The sequence below is a fragment of the Diceros bicornis genome, chromosome 35, assembly GCF_020826845.1.
Source record: "Diceros bicornis minor isolate mBicDic1 chromosome 35, mDicBic1.mat.cur, whole genome shotgun sequence".
NCBI lineage: Eukaryota > Metazoa > Chordata > Mammalia > Perissodactyla > Rhinocerotidae > Diceros > Diceros bicornis.
The window spans coordinates 24883156-24900469 of NC_080774.1; the positions used below are offsets into that span (position 1 = coordinate 24883156).

Here is a 17314-nt window from a genome sequence, read left to right on the forward strand (position 1 = left end):
TTCCCCGTCTCAGTTAATGGAAACTCCCATCCTTCTAGGTACTCACATCAGAAACCTGGGAGTCATCCTTGACTCCTCTTGTTCTCTCACACCCCAATTTAAAACGCTAGATGCCAATTATGTTGATTCAACCTTCAAAATATATTCAGACTCCAACCTCTTTTCAGCACCTCCACTTGCTACCACTCTGATGCAAGCTGTCATCATCTCTCCCCTGAGTGACTCCACTAACCTGCTTGCTGGTCTCCTGCTTCCAGTCTTGCTCCTGGTCGGTCTCTTCCCAGCAGTTGATCTGAGTAAATCAAGTCACGTCACTCTTTTGCTCGGACCTTGCGTGGCTTCCTGTCCTGCAGAGAGTAGGAGCCAGAGTCCTTACTGTGGCCTCCAAGGTCAATCAACTTTTGTTTTACCTGTCTGTGAATCTTTTTTTTTTTTTTTCATTTCCGCTGTCACATTTTTAATTTCCAAGAGCTCTTTTTTGTTCTGTGAGTGTTCCTTTTTTAAAAAATAACATCCTGGAGACTTATAATTTTTTGAAGATAATGTAGTGATTTGTTTGTTTTTAAGATTTTTGTCTGCTCGTATTGTCTGTTTCTTCTGAGCTTCTCATTTCTGTGTGCTTTTGGTCACTGTCTCCTGTTGGAACCTTCCCTCAAATGTCAAGACATCCTTTTATTGTCTGTTCATCTTTGAGTTAGGCATTAAAACGCTGATTTTGGAAGCTTCTATATGTATACATAGGGACTTATACATCAAGGGCTTCACTTTAGACTTTTAAAGCAGAGACCAGACACTTTCACTGAAGGACCTCCAACTGTCAGTATCTGAAGGCCTTTTTCCTTAGGTTGATCAGTTTTCCCCAGAGCAGAAGAATCCTCCAGACTCCTAGGGTGGGGTGGTTATAAGTGTGGTTGCAAGCAGGGGAGAGGGAATGTGGGTCTCACTGTTCAGTATGTAGACTGTCGGTTTAGGACCCTCTCCAGAGCTCTGCCTGGAATTCTAGAGTCTAGTGCCCCTCTAGTTCAACCTCTCCAGAGATAAACCTGAGTCTCTGGGTGAATAACAGGATCCAGAGGCCTAACTGCTTCTTACCACAGTCTTGCAAACTATCCTGTGTTTTCATCTTCACCCAGGGCTCCCCACTTCCTGATGTCTCTCATTCCCAGGCCTTTCTGGGGCCTGTGCCACCAACTGGTTGCTTCCTAACTCCCCCACCTCTTAGTCCTCTGCTCTCTCTGATATGTTGCTTCAGTTGCCACTTGCCTGCCTGCTTTCCATCATCTAAAATTTGTTCACATCTCTTGTCTATCATTGTTACTCTTATTCTCTTTCTCTTTGTGGGCTTACACCTTTTGAATTGTATTTGCTGTAAATAGTAGATGGTAAAAGGAAGTACATGTGCAAATGGAAGTGGTTCTTTTCCATTATAATTTTTAACAATTATGAACAAAACTGTTGTTAAAAAAACTTTCAAACTACAGAAATGTGTAGTGTAGGGAACCCCAGTATCCTATAATCCCACCTGAGAGAGAAGCACTGGTAATACTTTGGTATTCTGGAGATCTTTCCAGACTTTCAATATATGTAATATAATCATTTATATATATAAACATACATACATATGTATATATGCAAATACATATGTGTGCACACATTTTATGTAGAGATATTTGGTGTATATTATATTAATTCCAACATATGGATACTGGAAATACAAAAAATAGTAATTTTTTTCCAGTTTTATTATGAAATAATTGACATACAGTACATCACTATATAAGTTTAAGGTGTACAGCGTGATGTTTGACTTACATATATTGTCAAATTAGATTACCACAATAGATACAGCTAACATCCATCTTTTATAGATATAATAAAAAGAAAAGAAGAAAAAAGGAAAAAAATTTTCTCCTTGTGATAAGAACTCTTAGGATTTGCTCTCTTAGCAAAAAAAATATTAATTTTTTAAAAATGGTATCATACATACTGTGAAGTAACTTCATTTTTTCAGCTACCAACTTTTTTGGGCATCTGTCCATTTCAGTGTCCTTAGCACTACTTCATTCATAGAAAATGACTATGTGACACTGATTGAATGTAACCTGTCCTATTTTGATGAGCATTTGTGGTGCTTTTTTCTTTCTTTTTTTATTATTAAGAATAATAGTGAGGTAAATTTCCCCATGTACATCTTTGCAGGCCAGTTTTTTAAAACTGTAAGTGGGGGCCGGCCTGGTGGCGCAAGAGGTTAAGTGTGTGCGTTCCGCGGCAGCGGCCTGGGGTTCGCCAATTCGGATCCCGGGCGCGCATTGACGCACCGCTTGTCAAGCCATGCTGTAGTGGTGTCCCATATAAAGTGGAGGAAGATGGGCATGGATGTTAGCCCAGGGCCAGTCTTCCTTGGCAAAAAGGGGAGGATTGGCAGATGTTAGCACTGGGCTGATCTTCCTCACAAAAAAAAAAAAAAAAAACTATAAGTGGGTGAGGATGAAGACATATTAGTAACCTGCAGAACCATGAAAAGAAATTGAAAGTGGTTGATAGGACCAGAGATCTTGAGTCATCAATCATCTAGACAGTGTGCCTTGTTAGCATCAACACAGTCTGTCACTGCTCTTCTTTTTACCATCTTTATTTTCTCTTACTTATCATCTGCTGTTATAACTCCCCCGGCCAGATTTCAGTTAAACTAATATGCTCTGTTCCTGTTAGGTATTAGGAATACCTTTAGGCATTTGCTTATTTTATAACTTTTAATCTCCTAGGTATGTAAATGAAAAGTGTAGCTACTACTTTTTACGAACCAAAAATATTTTTTAGTCTGGCGAATGAAAAAATTAAAAATGATAATTCTCAACTCATGGTATGTGAAAAGTCAGATTTTTATTTGACTTTAACATCTTTAATTGGTAAGATTTGTAGTATAAAATTTTTTAGCCTCATTTCTAATTTAAGTGGCTCTAAAGTTTGGTCTGAAAAAGTTAAACCTATCTATTTTTAATATATTTTGGTGTTACCAAATAATGAGCCACACTTTTCTCTGAGAAAGCAATAACAACATGAGACTGTGAATTGGGAGTAAATATCAGCTCCAGCTCTCTCTCTGATTTTTTTCTTTGCCATAGGTTTTACTATGAGCAAAAAATACTACGGAAGGTCTTTGAAGAATGGAAAGAAGAGTGGTGGGTCTCCCATCGAGAGTGGAAACTCTGTGTTCGAGCTGACTGTCACTACAGGTCGGATTTCATATTATATTACTTCAGTTTTACTGATACACATTATCAAATAATTGCTTGTTGGCATGTTTCTGGTCAAAAGGAGAAAAATTTTTAATCATTTTTTTCTTCAAGTTCTTTTTGGAGTAAGCAAGATCAAAGTCCTAAGTTAAACTCAAGCACACACGCTCATGAGCGCACATGTGCACATGAGTGCACACACACAGGGACACCCTTCTAATTCAAGAAGCCATGATATGTTGGTCATGCTAATGATTTGGATAGGGTTTTCTCACTGACTTTCACTTCTCTATCATTTCTAATTCTGAGAGTATTCTGTTTTTTAAAATAATAAGTTGTTTAAATTTATATGGATTATGGGAGAAAATATATGCCCAATATAGGACATTAAGATAATAGAAACAGAAGGAAAAAACTCTTAATCCTTGACATTCGTATTCCCCAGAGATGGGTGGAGGAGAAAGTAAAAATTGAGAACTATATCAAGTACACATTGTTAGACCTTTCAAAAAATAAATGTCATATTTAATATAATAATAATAAATATTTTATCATTTAATAAATATATCTCATACATTATGTCTTTAAAATGGTATTCACTCATTATAATCACTCTATGTTTAGGTATTTGGTGCTAGGGTTTCTGATTTATGCCTAGTTCAGATAAAATATAGACACGTTCAGTAGTTCTAATAAGCTGATAGAGTATGAAATCAAGTGTTAGGAAAGTGAAAATATGGAGGGATTGACAGTCTTAATGTGTGTAGTGTATGTATCAAGAAGGAAAAGACAAAGGAAAAAGTGTCACTGACCGTGTTTTAGTGCAAAGGAGAAGTAATGTTTTACATAATGTGGATGATTAAGATGGTTAAGATATGACTATCGTTCCAAACATCACAGCTTTGTGGATGCTGAAAGTGAAGTTATTCTCGGAGAAGTCAAACCTTTTTTCCCTCAGTGATACTATAAGTTGTGGAGAACGATTCTTCTTGAAGGAAAATAGGTTTCACCATGATTGTAGGAAATGCAATTTTAGCTTAATATGTATACGGGTTTTTTGTGTCAGAAGTGTCCATGTTGATTTCTCCCGAGTACAGAATAGACTAGGTATATCAGATAAGGAATTGTTTTGTTTCAAAAAAATGCCATTTGCTTTTTTGGCTCCTCAGATATTACTTGTACAACCTGATGTTCCAGACCTGGAACACCTATGTGCATCAGCAGCAGGAGATGAGGAACAAGTACATAAAAGCTGAGGATCATGGTGAGAAAAGGAAATACATGTCTAAAGAAAATGCCCACATTTACTTTTTCTTTCCTTTATTAAGACTATTTTTTTAGAGAGTTTTAAGTTCACAGCAAAATTGAGGGGAAGGTACAGCGATTGCCCATATGCCTCCAGCCCCAACACATGCACAACCTCCCCCATTGTCAGCATTCCCCACCAGAGTGGTACATTTGCTACAATTGATGAACCTACATTGACACATGATGATTATCTCAAGGCCATAGTTTACATTAGGATTCACTCTTGGTAGTGTACATTCTGTGGGTTTGGACTAATGTATAATGACATGTATCCATCATTATGGTATCATAGAAAGTATTTTCATTGCCCTAAAAATCCTCTCTGCCCCACTTATTCATCCTTCTCTCCACCCCCAACCCCTGGCAACCACTGATCTTTTTAAAGTCTGCAGAGATTTGCCTCTTCTAGAATGTCATAGATTTGCAATTATACATAACTTTTTCACATTGGCTTCTTTTACTTAGTAATATGCATTTATCCCTCATGTCTTTTCATGGCTTGATACCTCATTTCTTTTTAGTGCTGAATAATATTCCATTGTCTAGATGTACCACAGTTTATTCATTCACCTACTGAAGGATATCTTGGTTGCTTCCAAGTTTTGGCAATTATGAATGAAGCTGCTGTAAACATCTGTGTGCAGGATTTTGTGTAGACATAAGTTTTCAGCTCATTTGGGTTGATACCAAGGAGTGCAATTGCTGGATTGTATAGTTAAGAGTATGTTGAGTTTTGTAAGAAACCACCAAACTGTCTTCCAAAGTGGCTGCACCATTCTGCATTTCCACCAGCAATGAATGAGAATTCCCGTTGCTGCACATCCTCGTGAGTATTCATTGTTGTCAGTGTTCTGGATATTGGCCATTCTAATAGGTGTGAAATGGTATCTTGTTTTAATTTTCATTTCACTGATGATATGATGATATATTATCTTTTTATCTACTCATTTGCCATCTATATAGCTTCTTTGGTGAGGTGTTTGTTAAGGTCTTTTGCCGTTTTTTAATTGGGTTGTTTATTTTTTTGTTGAGAATTTTAAGAGTTCTTTCTATATTTTGGATGGTAGTCCTTTATCAGATGTGTCTTTTGCGAATATTTTCTCCCAGACTATACTTGTCTTCTCATTCCTTTGACATCGTGTTTTGCAAAGCAGAAGTTTTTAATTTTAATGAAATCCAGATTACCAATTTTTTCTTTCATGGATTAAGTGTTCCTATCCAGGAGCATGGAATAGCTCTCCATTTGTTTAGTTCTTTGATTTTGTTCATCAGAGTTTTGCAATTTTTCTTATATAGATCTTGTACATATTTTGATAGATTTATACCTAAGTATTTCCTTTTTTTGGCTGCTAATGTAAATGGTATTATGTTTTTAATTCCAAATTCCACTTTTTCTTTGCTGGGATATAGGAAAGCGATTGACTTTTATATATTAATCTTGTATCCTACAACCTTGTTATAACTGCTTATTAGTTCCAGGAATTTTTTTTGTTGATTCTTTTGGATTCTCTACATAAACAATCATGTCATCTGTGAACAAAGACAGTTTTATGTCTTCCTTTCCAATCTGTATACCTTCTATAGCCTTTTTTTTTGTCTTATTGCATTACTAGAATTTCTAGTAGGATGTTGTAGTGAGAGGGGACATCCTTGCCTTGTACCTGATCTTAGTAGGAAAGCTTCGAGTTTCTCACCATTAAGTATAATGTAGGTTTTTTGTAGATATTCTTTATCAAGTTGAGGAAGATCCCTCTTTTCCTAGTTTACTGAGAACCCACATTTACTTTTGCAGAAGCTCTTGGGAAGAGCAAACACATTATCTCTGAGAGAGAATAACTCTGGGTCAAAGGGAAGATTTTTTTCAGTTCCGTTTCATGTTTTCCAGAATGTGTGACATCTGAGTAGAGACTCGTGTATGATCAGAACTCCATTGTTTTCTCCATGTGGCATGGCTACAACTCATTTAAGCACAATTTGTGTGAACTGACTGTTCCTGCCCTGCTGATGCAGGATGTTGGCTGTGTTTTCTCATGGCGCCTGGGAGTGTTGTCTCTCTTACTCACTTCTGATCTGCTTTGCCCAGGTTGCCCGTTAGTGATCTTGTGGCCAGTTTAACTCTGGTCAGTGTCTGGTTTCTCTGTGAGTTGATCCGGGAAACCCACTTGGGGAGTCTAAGGGAGAAAGGCACTGAGTTCCAAAATGCTAATGCAGCCTGCATTAGCAGCTGCCTCTTCGCCATTCCACATGAATGCCCTGCAGGCATCTCAAACTCGCAAGTCACAAATACAACTTGTCAACTCCCCCTCATTTAGACCTGCTTGTCCTCCTACTTTTCCTAGCAAAGTGAGAAGCTTTACATAAGAATGACTTGTCCGTTCCTCATGCCTCATGTCATTCAGTTATCTACTTTTATAAGATGTTCCTCTGAGGTATCACCTGCACTCACCTTCTTTTCTTTGCCACTGCCTGAGATTAATCCTATCTTTTCCCCAGAGTGTTATTAAGTATTTCTTCTTTGATCTCCCTGCATTTATTTTCTCCCCTGTCTCGTGGTGCACATAGCTACAGGAGTGCTAGGACATAGATAAGACCATGTCATTCCTGTGCATAAAAGTTCATTTGGCTCCTCTTTGCTTACAGAACAAAGTCAGCACTCCTTGATGTAGCAGACAAGGTCTTCACCTGTTCCCTTGCCGTGCCCTCCCGTACACCCACGTCCTTGACGCACTGAGTGGGCTCTTCCGTATCTTTCCATCTTTATCCCTGCAGTTCCTCCATCGGGCTCATTTTAAATGTCACCTTCCCTATGCAGCTTTCCCTCATATTCTCCAGCACAGTGGGTTCTTTCTTCCCCTGTGTTCCCAAAGTATAAGAAGCTCTTACCCAGGCCTCTTAGTTATAGAACCAGATGCATTGTTTCAGTAGATAGCTGGTAAGTAACTTATGTTGACTTGTTGTTTATTTTTTAATTTACACACAGATTCACTTTTTGGTGTACAGGTTTGTGAGTTCTGACGAATACGTAGTTGTATAACCACCAGTACAATCAAGAGACAGAACAGTTCCATCGCTCCTGACAGAATTCCCTTGTGCTAACCCTCCATAGCACCCTCCCTCTTACTTGACTCCTGGAAACCACTGATCTTCTCTATCACTATAGATTTTCCTTTTCTAGAATGTCATATAAAGGGAATCATATAGTCTGTAGCCGTTGGACTCTGCCTTCTTTCACTCAGCATAATGCATTTGAGATTCATCCAAGTTGTTGTCTACGTCAGTAGTTCTTTTTATTGCTGAGTTGTATTCCATTGTATAAATGTACCAGGGTTTGTTTATCCAGTCATCAGTTGAAGGACATGAGTTGTTTCCAATTTTACACAATTATGAATAAAGTTGCCATAAACATTCATGTATAGGTTTCTGTGTGAACTTCTCTTGGGTAGGTTATGCCAGCATAGGATTACTAGATCATATAGTAGGTGTATGTTTAGCTTTATAAGAAACTGCCAAACTGTATTCCAAAGCAGCTGTACCATTTTTCATTCCCACCAGTGATTTATAGGAGCTCTGCTTGCTCTGCATCCTCACCAGCACTTGGTATTGCCATTTAAAATAAAATTTTAACTATACTAATAGGTGTGTAGAGGTATCTCACTGAGGTTTTAATTTGCTTTCCCTAGTGATTAATGATGTTAAGTATCTTTTCCTGTGCTTATTTGCTGTTTGTATATCTTCTTCAGTGAAGTGCCTGTTCAAGATCTTTTATCCTTGTAAATGGAGTTGTGTGTGTTCTTGTCGAGTTTTGAGAGTTGTTTTTTTTTAATATATTCTGGTTACAAGTCTTTTGTCAAAAGCATGATTTGCAAATATTTTCTCCCAGTTGGTGGCTTATCTTTTCGTTCTCTTAACAGTGTCTTTTGCAGAGCAAAAGTTTTTAATTTGGGTGAAGTCCAATTTATCAATTTTTTTTTATGGATTGTGTTTTTGTCGTGTCTAAGAACTCTATCCAACCCAAAGTCATGAAGATTTTCTCTTACGTTTTCTTCTAAAAGTTCTGTGGTTTTACATATGGATCTTGTATATCCTGCAACCTTACTAAATTCATTAATTAGTTCTAGGAGCTTTTTTATAGATTCCATGGGATTTTCTACGCAGACAGTAATCTTCAAACAGAGACGGTTTTATTCCTTGCTTTCCAGATTCTTTTTATTGCACTGGTTAGGGCTTGATATTGAATAGGAGTGGTGAGAGTGGACATTCTTTCCTTGTTCCTGATTAAAGGGGAAAAGCATTCAGTCTTTAACCATTAAGTATGATGTTAACTGTAGGTTTTTTTTAAGTGTCCTTTATCAGGTTAAGGAAGTTCTCTTTTATTCCTAATTTTCTGAGCATTTTTATCATTAATAGATGTTGAATTTTGTCAAATAATTTTTCTGTATTTATTGAGATGATTATATGGCTTTTCTTTTTTAGTTCCTTAGTATGGTGAATTACATAGAATGATTTTTAATTTTGAACCAGCCATATATTCCTCAAATTAATGCCACTGTTTATATATTGCTGGGTTCAATTTGCTAATATTTTGTTGAGAATTTTTATGTCTTTGTTTATGAGGGATGTTGATTTATAGTATTCTTTTGTTGTAATGTCTTTGGTTCTGGTTTAGGATAATATTGGCCTCATAGAATGAGTTGGGAAGTGTTTTACCCTCTTCTATTTTCAGATTTGTAGAACTGGTATTATTTCTTCCTTAAATGTATAGTAAAATTCTCCAGTTGAAACCATCTGGGCCTGGACTTTTCTTTGTTGGAGTGTTTTAAACTTTGAATTCAAGTTTTTTAATAGATATAAGACTACTCAGGTTCTTGAATGACTTTTGGTAGGTTGTGTTTTTCAAGGAATTGGTCCATTTCAAATGTGTTCTCGAATTTATGGGCATAGAGTCATTTGAAGTATTTCATTATTGTAATTTAGTGTTTTCAGAGTCTGTAGTGATAGCCCCTCTTTCATTCCTGATATTGGTAATTGGTGTCTTTGGCCTTTTATTCTTGGTCACTCTGGCTAGAGCTTTATCAATTTTATTGATCTTTTAAAATAACCAGCTTTTGCATTCATTGATATTCTCTGGTGTTTTTGTGTTTTCAAGTTCCTTGATTTCTGTTCCTATCTCTATTATCTCACTTTTGCAACATTTGGTTTTTAATTTGCTCTTCTTATTCTAGTTTCCTTTTTTTTCTTTTGGCAACCATGGTGGGATTCAATCTAGTTTCTTAAGGTACAAGCTGAGATTATTGATTTGAGACCATTCCTTTTTTCTAACATAAGCATTTATTGCTATAAAGTTTCCTTTAAGCAGTGCTTTCACTGCATCCACAGATTTTAATATTTGCAGTTCTGTTTTCATTCAGTAAAAAATTTTTTATAATTTCCTTTAAGATTTCCTTTTTTGACCTGTGGATTATTTAGAAGGGTGTTTAGTCCTATATTGGGGATTTTCCAATATCTTTCTATTATTGGTTTTCTAGTTTATTCATTAGGATGAACAAACTCAGTATGACTTCAGTTCTTTTAAATTTATTCAGGTTTTTTTTGTGGCCCAGAATATGTTCTATCTTGTAAATGTTCCATATTTACTTGAGGAATGTGCATTCTGCTGTCTTATATTGTTATTTAAAGTTACAACAAATACAGCTATACTACAGAGTAGAAGGAAAAGTCCCTTGAATTTTTAAGATAAAAAGAGTTATTTCTGGGCCAGTCCCGTGGCGTAGCAGTTAAGTGCGCGCGCTCCACTGCTGGTGGCCCCAGTCCGGGTCCCAGGTGCGCACCGACACACCGCTTGTCAGGCCATGCTTTGGTGGCGTCCCACGTAAAGTGGAGGAAGATGGGCATGGATGTTAGCTCAGGGCCAGTCTTCCTCAGCAAAAAGAGGATTGGCATGAATGTTAGCCCAGGGCTGATCTTCCTCACAAAAAAAAAAAAGATAAAGAGTTATTTCTGACATATGACAGCTGTTTCAGGCCATGCCCACAGACCCCAGGGAGTGTCCATTCACTCTTGCACTGCTAAATGAAAAGTCTGCAAGTACTTTCAGACCTTAGGGAAGAATAGTTCTCATGTTGTCATCAAAAGCATGGCAGAAATGGTTAATGCAGATTCCCGGGTTCCACACTCAAAAAGTTACAGCTTGTTTTTATTTGAGATACTTTTCATAGATAATCTCATTTACTCTTTGCAAACATACCTCAAAGGGAGGCACCACTTTATAGATAAGGAACTTGTGCAAGGTTACTTAGCTAATAAGTGACAAGGTCGATATTGAAACCCAACTTGTCCGCCTCAGGAGCCCAGACTCTAAACCATAGCACTTATACTCGTCCTGGTTGCCAGAGATGTGCTGATTCCTGAGGTCTGAGGCACCTGAGGAAGCTACATGTTAAATTCTCCCTACTTTGACTTGATTTGTTGACAACTATTAAATGTAAAGTTAAAGCTGTAGCCCTGCTGACCATATTTTGGAGCATGTCTGAAAATGATTTAAGTAATTTTATTTCCTCCTGTGTGTTCTAAAAAGAAAAGAAATTTACTTCATTAGTGATGACTTTCATAATGAAAATGGAATTTACCACAAAGGGAGACTTACTGACCTTTGCACTCCCCATATCTGGTAAATTGTCTTTCTTCCAGGATCATTTCTGTTCCTTTTTATTCTGTTTCTCAAACAGATACAAACAGATACAGATAGCATCCTTTCCTTTTGTCTTGCGTATTCTACTTTACAATTATTGTTTCAAATAGGAAGTTTTATGACATTATTTCTTCTTTAACTTTATATTATGGAAAGTTTAAAATATCTACAGAATTGAAAGACAGAATAATGAACCTCCATGTACCCATCACCCAGCTTCAACAATTATCAACTTACACCAGTCTTCTTACATCCATATCCCCACTCATTTCTTTGTTTCATATGTTATTTACATCATTTCATCCGTAAATATTGCAGAATATATCTCTAAAAAATGAGGGCTTTTAAAATAAAAGATTTCTGAACAGTGCAGTACATTGATTTTCCTTTAAATGTTTTGTAAAAGTCATTACTTTTCTGCACATGTAGTTGCATCCTTATTAATTTTGTAGAGCTTCATACAACTTTTCCAGCAGGGGGCACTTGAAGGCTGGAGGAATTTAGATGTTCAAAGGAGGGACGCATACAGAGAGCCTTTGAGCTTTTATTATAACCCAGAGTAATCCATCTCCTCCTACACCTTTTTGAAAAATCTCTTTGGTGCATCTAGATGCAAAGCGCAAGATGCGACAGGCCTGGAAGTCCTGGTTGATCTACGTGGTTTTTCGTAGGACCAAACTTCAGATGCAGACGACCGCCCTGGAGTTTAGGCAGCGGAGTATTTTGTGGTGAGTGCGCTCAATTGCCCTACAGATCAACAGGAGTCATTTTACCTCAGCCTTGCTTTATAATGCTGGAAAGCAGCATAAAAACTCACTTAAGAATAATGTTTCGAACATAATTGATGGCTAATAAATATTTATTGATAACTTGTTCAACTATAAGATCAGGTTTTCGCTTAATCATAAGTAACACCAATTGAGTACTTACTATGTTCTAAACCCTGTTTTAAATTTGTGTGTGTTAATTTCTTAATGTAAAGTGTCTCATTTAATCCTCACCATAAACTATAAAATAAGTACTGTTATTGTCCAGATTAGGATATACAGTAAGTCTCAGAAAGGTTGAGTAACTTGCCTGAGCTCATGTCAGTTGTAATTGGCAAGACTAGGGCTCACCCACCCATCTCTCTGAAGACAAAGCCTGTGCTCTTAACTGCTGCCCTGCCCTGCATCTCATCAGCCTTGTCCACACAGTGGAGGGACCTGAGTTAGTCCGCTTTGAAAGCTAGACGTGTGTAACAATGAGCTGCTTTATAATGGGACTGATTCCGCTGTACGTTGTCTCTAGTGGTCCTCTGGTGCCCTGAATGGCAGCATATTAAAAGCTCAGTTCCTGCCCAAAAGAGCTGGGCCCTGTGTATAGTATGGATAAGAGCAGAGGCTTTGCAGCTGGACTGACTTGGATTCAAATCCCTGCTCCAACATATATTATTGGGTCATTTCACCTCTCCAAGTCTCACCTTCCTCATCTGTGAAATAGGCACGCCATTAAGTATCTTTCAGAGTTGTCATGGGAAATAAATAAGGTAATATCTGTGAAGTATTTAGCATAGTATCCAGATCATCCATGGACATAAAGAAGTTATTTAAAATTTACCCAGGGGGCCGGCCCAGTGGCGTAGTGGTTAAGTTCGTGCACTCGGCTTTGGCAGCCCAGGGTTCACAAGTTCGGGTCCTGAGCGTGGACCTACATACTGCTCATCAAACCATGCTGTGGCGGCATCCCACATACAAAATGGAGGAAGATTGGCACAGGTGTTAGCTCATGGACAATCTTCCTCAAGCAAAAAGAGGAAGATTGGCAACAGATGTTAGCTCAGGGCCGATCTTCCTCACCAAAAGATAAATAAATAAAATAAAATAAATAAAATCTATTCAGCAAATATATTTAAATGCTTAATAAGTATGCAATTCTACTGGAGTCTATGGGGGATATTTTTACATAATTTTATTTATACAGTGTATGTTTATTGAGGGTTTAAAATGTTCCTGGTACTCTATTGGGTGCTGGGGCTGCATTCAGGGAACTTATAATTCCCTAAGTGCTTAAAAAGATAAGTAATAATGCAAGATAGCTTGAGATTTTTGGGGTGAGTGATACAGCTAAGCATGGCCTAGGAGGAACGAGATTTTGGTGGGTTAGAGTGATCAGGCAAGGTGAGTGTTTCTGGAAAGCAGAGGTCGCAAACTCTCATTTCCTCATTACTGTTTTCCTACAGCAAATTAGAAAATAAGCAGAAAGGAAACCGAGACTGGAATGAAACCTGGCCAGATGGTAGGAAGGGAAGGGGTCCATCAAGACTGAAAATCTAAAAGCCACTTTTTTCCTGCTGATTATGCTGTGAAATCTTCTAATTTTTTAAATGTTGGCAAAAACTCATTTAACAAAAAAACACAAAAACCTGTGTAGGCCAAACAGAGCAGGTCTCTAGTCTCTAAGGCTGGATCTGACTTTAGGAACTGTTGGTTTCTAACCCTTAATTGGCAACTCTAAGATTGTTTCTCAGCTGTTTTCTTCAGCAGTGGCTCTAACAGATGACAATCTAGAGATGGCACCATGAGGCAGAGGGACTTGAGCTGAGGGTCTGAGGTCCAGCCTTCACTGCCCTTCTCTTTTCTGGGTGGTTTTCTGACTGGTTCCATCTTCGATTTGCTCTTTGACAGGGTGTGGTGGAGTGAGTGGAGGCAGCGACTGGGACAGGTCCGTGTGGGTCATGCTCTCCATGCCTCAGCTGTGAAGCACAGAGCCCTGAGCCTCCAGCTGCAGGTGAGTCCAGCAGACTTGGGTTTCGGTGTCCTCTGTCCTGTTGTCAAACCCCACACCTACAGAGGGTGGGGTCAGACTCCCAAGCAGAAAGCCGTCCGTCATGCTGCTACCTCTCTGCTGGGCCCTCGCTGTGGCTCATGGGGCTGAGGAGGAGGTGGGGAGCAACATGGAAGCCTGGGTTCTTCAACAGAGGCTGCTAATCGGAATATGCTAGATGTTATTATGAGTGGTTTTTAGAAAGCATCTGTTAATGGTGGAGCTGGAAAGGAATTTATGAATTAGTTATAAATATGTTTAAAGAAACAGCAGTATATTCTTTATTTCTTCATTATTATTTTCCTACAGCAAATTGGAAAATAATGAGGGCAGAAAAGAAACTAAGACTGAAAAGAAAACGGCTACTTTTCTTGTATAATTTTGCTTATCTTAGAAGTTTCTTGTGGAGAAGCCACTAGCTTTTGGTCAGTTATAAAGGCCTAACATCTGTACCGGCTATGCCATGGTGAAGCTTTCTTATGGCCTTTGATAGACTCTGAATTTCTGTCACTTTTTTTGTGTCTGCTGGGTACTTACAGGGCTGCCAAGTCAGTTATAGAGACTAAGACAGGGAAGAGGAAAAAAAGAAGTGCCTCTTACTAAATGTAGGAGTAATATCTTTTTAATCTGACAACATATTGCATCACCCATGCACGTATATGCAGTATTGGAGATCACATGCAAATAGCACATGTAATCATCTAGATCAGGAGTCAGCAAACTGGCCCACAGGTCAGATTTGGCCTGCTGTGTATTGTAAATAAAGTTTTATTGGGAAGCAGTTATACCTATTCATTTCTGTATTGTCTAAGGCTGCTTTCAGGCTACAGCGGCAGAGTTAAGTAGTTACAACAGAGGCTGTATGGCCTGCAAAGCCTAAAATATTATCTGACACTTTAAGAAAAAGTTTGCTGACCCCTGAACTTAGGAGGTCTTCTGAGGCAATAGCAAGGGGTCTGAGGTCTTGCCAGTAATAATAACAGTAACAACAGCAGCAGCAATAGCATTTATTGTGGTCTTACTTGTGCTGGGTGTTGGACTAAGTGCTTTACATGCATTATCTCATTTAATTTTCATAATCTTTCTTTTTTTAAATCTTATATTATTATTGAGAAAATTAGGAAGGCTAAATAGCTTGAACAAGGGTCATACACCTAGTAAATGTCAGAGCCAGGATTTAAACCATCCTGCTGCATTGCCTTAATAGTCTTGTAATCGCAGGAGGGAGATGAAACTAACAAATGTGAAAATGCTGTAAACATAGGAACATAATGAGACTGATTTTCTGTCACTGATGGACCACAACTATCTGAGTGTTCTCCCCTTTCAGATAGCCACTTGGAAAGCCTATAGGGCCGGCCCCGTGGCTTAGCGGTTAAGTGCGCGCGCTCCGCTGCTGGCGGCCGGGGTTCGCATCCCAGGTGCACACCTACGCACCGCTTCTCCGGCCATGCTGAGGCTGCGTCCCACATACAGCAACTAGAAGGATGTGCAACTACGACATACAACTATCTACTGGGGCTTTGAGGGATAAATAAATAAATAAAATTATAAAAAAAAAAAATAAGCCTATAAACTCATTCTACTGATGCTACTGTTGCTCAGAACACTTTTTAGAATTCCCTTTTGACAGTTGTCTTGAAAGCTTGCAAAGCAGATTTCACTGAATATTTTTAATAATAGCAGGTTTTCATGGTTTGAGGTTGGATTTAACTTATAAAACAGCCAAAAGTCATTCAGAATCAAATCTAATGAAAAATGTGAGTAATCAAGATGATATGGACCAAAAACTATATGAGACTCTTAGACCCAGATTTTATTGTACAGATTTTAAGTAATAATGCCTTGTGTCCGATAAGTACCATATGGTTTACCAAGAACTTACACTTAAGTCGTTTCTCTTACTCCTCATAGTGTCTCTGAATTAGACAGGGCAGACATCATGAGATACGTGAAATTTTTAAAAATTAAATTAATGTACTTCAAACATAGAAACATTAAATATAAAACATTTATTAAAATATTAATAGATATCCAAGTACCCACCACCTAGATTTAAAAGGTGTTAGCATTTTCCAAACTGGCCCCAGAATTTAATGTAACGGACGCTGCTGGAGCCCTACTCTTCCTCCCTTCTGCTGCCTTTCCTCCTCAGAGATAGCCCCTACCCTGATACTGGCATCATCGTGTCTTATATTCTTTTTTACGTGTAAAAATGTGTGCATTCATATCCATAAAGAATAGATGTTCTGGCTTTGTTATTAAATTTATGAATGGTGTCATACTGTACATTTACTTTGCAGCTTCCTTTTTTCTTTTATTTATTTATTTATTTTTTGTGAGGAAGATCAGCCCTGAGCTAACATCCATGCTAATCCTCCTCTTTTTTTTTGCTGAGGAAGACTGGCTCTGAGCTAACATCTATTGCCAATCCTCCTCCTTTTTCTCCCCAAAGCCCCAGTAGATAGTTGTATGTCATAGTTGCACATCCTTCTAGCTGCTGTATGTGGGACGCGACCTCAGCATGGCCGGACAAGCGGTACGTCGGTGCGCGCCCGGGATCTGAACCCAGGCCGCCAGTAGCGGAGCACACGCACTTAACCACTAAGCCACGGGGCCAGCCCATGCAGCTTGCTTTTTTCATGCAACAGTATATTTTTGAGGTTTATCCGTGTTGATATGTAGAGATCTATTAAGTGTGTATATATGCCATTGTATGAATAAGGCACAGTTTATCTGTTCACTGCTGATGGACCAGTAATTACTTCTGCTTTTTGCAATTACAGCAGTGCTGCAGAGAGCATTCTTAGACATATATCTTTGTGCAAGAGTCTGAGAGTTTCTCTAGTCTGGTTCCTAGAAGTGAAATTGTTGAGTCATTGGCTGTTCATCTCTTCATCCTTATTAAGTATCGCCCTATTGCTCTCCAGTGCTGTGCTGATTCATGTGCTAACGTTTCAGTTCCTATTTCTTCAGCCTTGCCAGCACTTTGCATTACCAGACTTAGTCATTTTCACCAATTTGGTGGGTATGAAGTGATAATTCATTGTTGCTTTAGTTTTTATGTCACTGATTCCTGGTGAGGCCCAGCATCTTTGCAGATGCTTATTTGCCATTTCTGCTTTTGAGCTTGTTTACATCCCTCACTGCTTTTTTTTCATTAGGTTATTTGGCTTTTTCTTACTGATTTGTGGACATTGTTGATTCTGCTTACTAGTTTTTTGACTGTTATGTGCGTTGCAGGTACTTTCTTCCAGTCTATAGCTTGTTTTTTTTG

At 38.3% G+C, this 17314-nt stretch overlaps 1 protein-coding gene across 19 annotated transcripts in view; it reads left to right on the forward strand.

Moving 5' to 3' along the window:
- Positions 1 to 17314, forward strand: part of SFI1 (SFI1 centrin binding protein) — a 98272-nt gene that overhangs the window by 33755 nt on the left and 47203 nt on the right. For 16 of the 19 annotated variants that reach the window (XM_058531822.1, XM_058531825.1, XM_058531820.1 and 13 more), the window contains 4 exons: positions 3126 to 3236; positions 4406 to 4500; positions 11843 to 11960; positions 13899 to 14001. In XM_058531822.1, the coding sequence (XP_058387805.1) occupies positions 3126 to 3236; positions 4406 to 4500; positions 11843 to 11960; positions 13899 to 14001 (427 nt within the window). The remainder of the gene's footprint in view (positions 1 to 3125; positions 3237 to 4405; positions 4501 to 11842; positions 11961 to 13898; positions 14002 to 17314) is intronic. The other 3 variants (XM_058531838.1, XM_058531837.1, XM_058531836.1) reach the window with 1 other exon arrangement.